We start from the raw sequence: 8,145 nt of genomic DNA on the forward strand, positions 1-8,145 counted from the left end.
ATTAGAATATTACATAAAATCAATAAAAAAAGGATTTTAAATACAGAAATGTCGGCCCTCTAGAAAGTATAATCATGCATATGTACTAAGTACTTGGTTTGGGTGCAAGACTTGACACCTGTCCACAGTGCCAAAATCACAAGTAACTGGTTGACTGACCATGGTATTACTGTGTTGATTGGCCAGACAACTCTCCTGACCTGAACCCAATAGAGAAACTATGGACTATTGTCAAGAGGAAGATGATACACACCAGACCCAACAATACAGACGAGCTGAAGGCCACTATCAAAGCAAACTGGGCTTCCATAACACCTCAGCAGTGCCACAGACTGATAGCATCCATGCCACACCGCATTTAGGCAATAATTTGTGCAAAAGGGGCCCAAACCAAGTACTTAGTACATATGCATGATTATACTTTATAGAGGGCCGACATTTCTGTATTTAAAATCCTTTTTTTATTGATTTTATGTAATGTTCTAATTTTCTGAGATTTTGAATTTGGGGTTTTCATAAGCTGTAAGCCATAATAATCACAATTATAACAAATAAAGGCTTGAGATATCTCACTTTGAATGTAATGAGTCTATATAATATATTAGTTTCACCATTTAGGTTGAATTACTGAAATAAATGAACTTTTGCACGATATTCTAATTTTTCGAGTTTCACCTGTAGGTATAAAGAAATTTTGGGCTTCAACAACATGTAGATAGATTTTACACCACACAAACCAGCACATAACAATCTGACCTGTTGGTGAAGTAGTCAAATCTCTTGTGGAAGTTTCTGCCAGGAAAGAAGAAGATTTTAAATGGTTAATTAAATACAGTGCTGCTTGAAAGTATGTGAACCTCTTGAGCCCTTTTGGAATTTCATTTAGTTTTACCATTATAAATTAATTTTTATCAATACCAGTATTTTTTATATCAAATAACTGGTCTGGGTTTATTAATTCAACATTATTTTCACCAGAAATCGATTGTAAGCAATTTTGTATGTGCAAAAGTTAGTGAACCCTGAGCTGCATTGCTTAAATCGAGCAGTTCTGGCTCCGGAAAACTGGGTTTACCTACAGCGGGATCAAGGCATTGTGGGTATAAAAGTATCTTGAGCTTCAACAACATGTAGACAGATTTTACACCACACAAACCAGCTCATAACAATCTGACCTGTTGGTGAAGTAGTCGGAGCTCTTGTGGAAGTTTCTAACAGGGGAAAATAAAGGTAAATAATTAATTAAAAATGAATATACACCAAACTTAGTTTGTATTAAAATCATCAAGGTAAATCAAGTGGAATGGTCGATGTTTCATGTTTCATCAACTCTGACTGTTTTGTAAAAGTATTTTGAGCTTCAACAACATTTACACCACACAAACCAAACCAGCTCATAACAATCTGACCTGTTGGTGAAGTAGCCGGAGCTCTTGTGGAAGTTTCTACCAGGAAAGAAGAAGATTTTAAAATGGTTAATTAAATACAGTGCTGCTTGAAATTATGTGAGCCTTTTGTAATTGCATTTAGTTTTACCATTATTAATTCATTTTTATCAATACCAGTATTTTTTATATCGAATAACTGGTCTGGGTTTATTAATTCAACATTATTTTTACCGGAAATCAATTGTGTAGTCAAAAGACTAAAATAAAACCAATTATTGTCAAATTTTATATGTGCAAAAGTTAGTGAACCGAGCAGTTCTGACTTACCTACAGTGGGAACAAGGCATTGTGGGTATAACAGTAGTTTGAGCTTCAACAACATGTAGACAGATTTTACACAAACCAACACATAACAATCTGACCTGTTGGTGAAGTAGTCGGAGCTCTTGTGGAAGTTTCTAACAAGTGAAAATAAAGGTAAATAATTAATTAAAAATTAATATACATCAAACTTAGTTTGTATTAAAATCATCAAGGTAAATCAAGTGGAATGGTCGATGTTTCAACTCTGACTGTTTTGTAAAAGTATTTTGAGCTTCAACAACATGTAGACAGATTTTACACCACACAAACCAGCTCATAACAATCTGACCTGTTGGTGAAGTAGTCGGAGCTCTTGTGGAAGTTTCTACTAGGAAAGAGAAATATTTGAAATGGTATATACAGTGGGAACAGGGTATTGTGGATATTAGACATATTGTTGTAGTCGCCAAAATGTCCAACAAGTTTCCACGAAGAAAAGATTGAAATGTTAAATATTTTAAGGGCTCGACCAAAATCATTCAAGTCAAAATCATCAATCAATCAATCAATCAAGCATGATATCATGCTAACCTATTACCCTATTAGCAGTTAAAACAGCTGAGATTTTCCCCACAGCTTTAGTTTGCCGCCAGACAATTACTCCACTAATCAGCTGCTCGACTCAGAGCACCTGCGGAATATTCAAGAGACACAAGAAAACAAAAAAATAATGCTGTCTGGAGGAAAACTAAAGCTGTGTGAACAAATCTCAGTTTAGTGAACAATTGAACGGCTATTTCGGTTTAAGGTTATTATTTATACATGTTGCGAATATACTGGCCCCCTCTGCAACAGTACAAGGCTGACTTCTGCTACAACGACGTCTCCCTGAAACATAAAATGACTGCACTGACAGCCATCTCCATCAGGTCACAGTTTAACTATGACCTCTATAAGGACCTGTGGTGGCAGTGTGTGATACGGGAGTATTTAGCGCCATCAACGCTCACTTGCTAACCCTTCGCTTTGGGAGAATTTACAGAAGCTACGGTGGCCTTCAAGGACAAGCACCTAGGTATTAAAGATGGCATCATACACCACTGCCTCAAGTCTTTCCACAATATCAAGTGATAAGGTGAAGACGTATTTAGTTATTTATTCTATAGTACTTCTTCTTCTTCTTGGTCTTCCAACAGGTGCATTTTCCCAGGACGCCCCTATATATAAAAACGTGTAAGGCCGTTAAGTTGTCTGTTAAATCCGGTTGCTTGTACCCGTGACCTAGTTTTGTGTCATGACCCAGCCTTCATGACCATAGGTGAGAATAGGAACTAAGATTGATTGGTAGATTCAGAGCTTTGCCTTGGAAGTTGGATGTCACTTTGGATAAAAGCGTAATCTGATTTAAATATAATGTAATGTGGAACCTCCCAAAAAGACTGTGTTGTTTGTGTGTTGTTTGTGACTGAGAAAAGTGGATGTTTCATTGTCACTCACCCTGAAGTTCACACCTCCAGACGGTGCCATTGCTCACACAGGTCTGAGCTTCAGTGCAGGTGTTACACACAGGTATTGTTGTGTTGACATCTGATGAGGAGCAGAAGACAAATTAGTCCACTAGAGAATCTGATGGTACCAAAGGTCTGAATTATCCAAAGACATGATCATCTCCACATACAATATGGAATAAGGATTCCATTCAATGTCAGTCTGAAGAACTAGACTTATAACTTTGTGCTTTAGCAGCTGAAGCCTCTGGATCTTGATCTTATCATTTGGCTCAACTTTGAAACCACAGTGTGACGGCATAGAAGGAATACTTGTTGCTTACCTGCACAGTATGCTAGATAGCAGAGAGTGGGCGTTATGAACTTGTAGACGTAGTAGTTTCCTGGACAGGCTTTCACATGGATTGGGTTTTGCTTGTACTGGCAGCAGACTCCCATAAAGCTGGTACAGACCTGGGCCTGTATGATGCCTGCAGAGAGCCGCGGGTGGGGCGTCTGCAGCCACAGTGGAACCTGAGTTCCACACATGTAATCCTCAATGCATTTCTCTGGCATCTGAACGCTGCTGTTACCGAGGAACAGACGGTACCAGCCCTGCCAGGCTTGGTAGTAGTCACAGTGATAAGGGTCTTCTCCACTGCTGTCCGTGGCTCTCCAGGCGTCGTCTAGCGGCGTGTAGTGATCACACGGGTCCATGCAGCGAGATGTGCCGTCCACCAGGAGGCAGTCCTGACCAGAAGGGCACTGTGTGCCACCGCAGGAAAACGCCACGGAGCTGGCTTGGGCTGCGGTGCGCTGTGGTAGATCAACCTACATGGAAAAGAAGTGCTGTTATAAATCAGGGGTCACCAGCAGGGATCTATTGAATGAATAAATGTTATTATAATAATAATAATATTACCAGGCAGGAGAAGGAGCCTTCGGTGTTCTGGCAGCGTTCCCCGGGCCCACATGGAGTCTGAGGCAGAGAACACTCGTCGATGTCCACGCAGCCCTGCAGAGCCGACCAGCGGTAGCCCTGGCTACAGCAGCCTGCGTCACACAGGGAAACCAAGTTCAATTTGAGACTTTTTAAAATATTTTTAATGCATCTTTAAAATTATTATTATTTTTAATTTTTAAATATAATTTTTGGGGCATTTTTGACTTCAGGTCTGTTGCAAGTCTGAGCCTCTAGGGGGACGCTATAACCCCTGCTAAAAATGCTTTATGAATGTGTTCATATTCTATTAATAATAAAATCAAAAAGTGCTTGAATGTCACATAACGACTACTCTCTGAATGTGTTATAGGGCAAATTTGTAAGACCTTTGTAAAGGAAGTTCAAGACTTTGCTGGTGAAATTCGAGGCCTTATTTTGAGAGTATTAAATCCAATGCTTTTTAAATGCTTTCCAGTCCCTGTGGGTACCTTGGTTACCTTGGTTACAGGAGGTTTGGTCGTAGCAGGTGAAGCCGTCTCCCACCCAACCATCGTCACAGCGACAGGACACAACCATAGTCTCAACACTGTTGTCATGGACGCATCGAGCCCGGTGGTGACAAGCTTCACAGCCGGTTGCTATGGAGCCCGAGGACAAACCAATTGCAAAGGATTACAATTACATGTATTTATTTATTCATACAGCATCTTTTTTAACACTATTACAAAGTGCTTAATACCCAGGGGGCAAAATTATTTTACAGACATGGGCTGTTGTAAAAGGTTGTTCACCAGAAATGATATCTAGGACCTTCCAGGATCACTGGGTTAATGGACAGACAGACAGACCTGGGTGGGCAACCTGCTCAACTACCTGCTGGAAAGCTACAGGGGGCGGGAATAGAAAATCGTAAACACGGTTTAATGCGAGGGTAAAATTGAAACATTTTAACTTAAAGGTGCAGTGTGTAATATGACATCATCAAGAAAGTTCTACAAAGTTCTAGAATGCAACACTGCCTGGGTAACCCCACCCCTTTAGAATAATAACAGAAGCTACAGTGGCCTTCAAGGACAAGAACAATTCTAAATTTTAAACAATGCACCTGATGACATTCCAACTATGACACTTTCAAGATGGCGGCACTAGGCCTTGGTCCAAAATATGCAGAAATATGGACATATATGAGACCCTTTCTAAGGGAAAAAAAATAATTCAAAACATTTTTTTCAGCTATTATGCACTAAATTAAATGTACTTATGGATATTATAATTACTTTCTACAAAATCTGCTAGGAAATAAAACCCAACATTCTACACACTGCAGGTTTATAGATATCATCATGAAACTTTGCCAGTTGATAACTGGCATTAAAACAATGATTTTTTGTATTGAAGTTTTTTTCAGAAATTTTTGAATCAAAATGCAAATTTTGCATATTTCACAAATTATGCACAAATGTACATATCTTTAAAAACCAAAAATCTAGATATTGGCTAAAGCCAGAGTTGAAATCTTTAATGCATTTTGACATTATATAGGTAGGTTAAGTCTCTGCATAATAAACTTCCTCTGTGAGAAATAATTCTGGTTTGATGGTGGTTAAATAAACATAATTTGATAGTTGTTTTCACTACTCTGACCCAAAAATCGAATTTTCTTAAGCACTTACATCAACTAAACTTTCAATAATAATGATTAGCACTTTTCTGAAGGTTATTACAAAAGGATTTTGTCATATGTTGTTCATTGTCTGATTTATGAGACATTTTCCCCTTCGAAAATGCAGAAAAATTCATTTTTAAGACCTGTACATAGTATTTTTTTATTTATAAAATGAAAAAAAGGCTTTATCCCAAATCGGTTCTGTTTGGACACAAATATTTTGTAAAATGCATTAAAGATTTCAACTCTGGCTTTAGCCAATATCTAGATTTTTGTTTTTTAATGATATGTAAATTTGTGCATAATTTGTGAAATATGCTAAATTTGCATTTTGATTAAAAAATTTCTGAAAAAAACTTCAATACAAAAAATCATTGTTTTAATGCCAGTTATCAACTGGCAAAGTTTCATGATGATATCTTTAAGTTAAAATGTTTACATTTTACCCTCGCATTAAACCGTGTTTACGATTTTCTATTCCCGCCCCCTGTAGCTTTCCAGCAGGTTGCCCACCCAGGTCTGTCTGTCTGTCCATCAACCCAGTGATCCTGGAAGGTCCTAGATATCATTTCTGGTGAACAACCTTTTACAACAGCCCATGTCTGTTTTCAGAAAAAAGGGGGTTTTGCCCCCTGGGTATAAAAAGGAAAAATAATACAGAACCTATTTTCAGTAAGAAGACAGACAGACAGACAGACAGACCGACAGACCTAAGCACAGACACATTAGAAAGAACAGAAATAAACTAGAAAAACCTGCAGAGATTCTAAAGAGATTCCCCATTAACTATCTTACCTCTGCACTACTATCTTTGTTTATATGTGGATGTATGGGCTTTATGTCTTTTATTTTTGTTATTGTTATTTTACCTTCATTGTTTACCTACTGAATGCACTTTGTACAGCACTTTGGACAGTGCAAACTGTTATAAATGTGCTTTTATAAATACATTTTACTTACTAACTTACTTATAACTCACCCCAGGCCCTCTGGGACAAATCACCCCAACCCCAGCATTTTGGATAATAAGCATAATGCAGCAGTTTAGGGCTGACATCGTGCTAACTGTATAGACTCAAAATGTAGCATACTAAAACACTAAAACATGTGTCAAATGTTTTCAAACTTGTCTATAATTGTTCAGACACAATAATCAAAAAACCTTGATCATGGAAATTTTACTTTGAAAGGCAAAAAAACTGTTTTGAGCTTGAATGTGCTTATTTCTTATTCTATGTGTCTCCCTTCTTTACAGGATGAGGTAAATGGCTCTTCTTAAATATGTGGTCATATTTCCAATTTCTTCTATGGTTTTCTAGAAACAAGGGGTGGCACAACTTCCCCACCGGCACAACTTAGGCCACTCTCCCCTATTCTAGATTCATAAGACGAGGTAAAATATGTAACACAGTTTTTCTCTTTAAATTTTGATGATTGCAGCTTACAGCTCTTGGAAATCCAAAATATTAGAATATTGCATAATACTCACCGCCGGTCTGAGCTGAACAGGCAGCCACGAGCAGCAGCAGCATCACACTCATGATCCGGTAAAACATCTTTAATCACCTCACTGTTGAAGAGAGAACCAAGACGTGTCCGTTTTAAATTTCTTTTGAACAACATATTGAAAGGTAATACTAGTTTTACACAGAGAAAACCTGTTTCAAAGCAACCAGAGGGAAGTCTCCACCATGGGTCCAGAGATTGGCTTGTTGAATGCCCCCAAGTTCTAAGAGTAATGTATCATGTTCTTTGTTTCTTTGCTTTACTGTTATGTTATGCACGTTTTGACCACATAGTGGCAGTAATGTACCAGATGCTAGGCTAATTGCTAATTGCTAATTGACGCCAAGTGTGTTCACATAAAAAAAATTAAGCTATTTTTAAGTTGTCAGAATGTAGAGCAAAATATAGCTACAACTGCTCTGTCATATATTCGCTACTGATAAAATGGGGTTGGTAGGGTCGGCTGCCACTGTTTCTGTCTAGTTGCTGTGTGCTGTAGAGAGGAAGGGAAGACAGCACTGCACACACATCGATTGGTATCTGAGTATCGATCTTTTTGACAACCCAAGTACAGAGTCAATAAATCCAGCATCAAAAACAAGTGGACATTGTTAGGTCTGAGCCTGCTATCAAAAAGATTCGGCATAAGCGCCATAAACACAGACGGACAATGCAACATCTATTGGTTTACTGGAAAGCCGCTACATTAGTCGTAAACTGTTAAAAGTTCTCTAATCTCATCAAATCATTAACACCCAAAGGCCTTTGTGCAGCAGGATAGTGCCACGTCTATTAGCCCATTGTTCGGGGGAAGTTCAAAGGGCAGCAGTAAACCCTCAGTTACTGTCAACA

General features: G+C 38.3%; 1 protein-coding gene across 1 annotated transcript in view; it reads right to left on the reverse strand.

Moving 5' to 3' along the window:
* Positions 1-7,328, reverse strand: part of LOC307256613 (uromodulin-like) — a gene marked incomplete at both ends in the record, with an annotated part of 32,304 nt that extends 24,976 nt beyond the window's left edge. Inside the window, 4 exons of the mRNA XM_080035644.1 lie at positions 3,523-4,009; positions 4,101-4,231; positions 4,619-4,759; positions 7,277-7,328. Of these exons, the coding sequence (XP_079891770.1) occupies positions 3,523-4,009; positions 4,101-4,231; positions 4,619-4,759; positions 7,277-7,328 (811 nt within the window). The remainder of the gene's footprint in view (positions 1-3,522; positions 4,010-4,100; positions 4,232-4,618; positions 4,760-7,276) is intronic.
* Between the last annotated feature and the right edge of the window lie 817 nt (positions 7,329-8,145).

This window comes from Ammodytes marinus, assembly GCF_949987685.1.
Source record: "Ammodytes marinus genome assembly, chromosome: 10".
In the NCBI taxonomy this organism is placed as follows: Eukaryota; Metazoa; Chordata; class Actinopteri; order Uranoscopiformes; family Ammodytidae; genus Ammodytes; species Ammodytes marinus.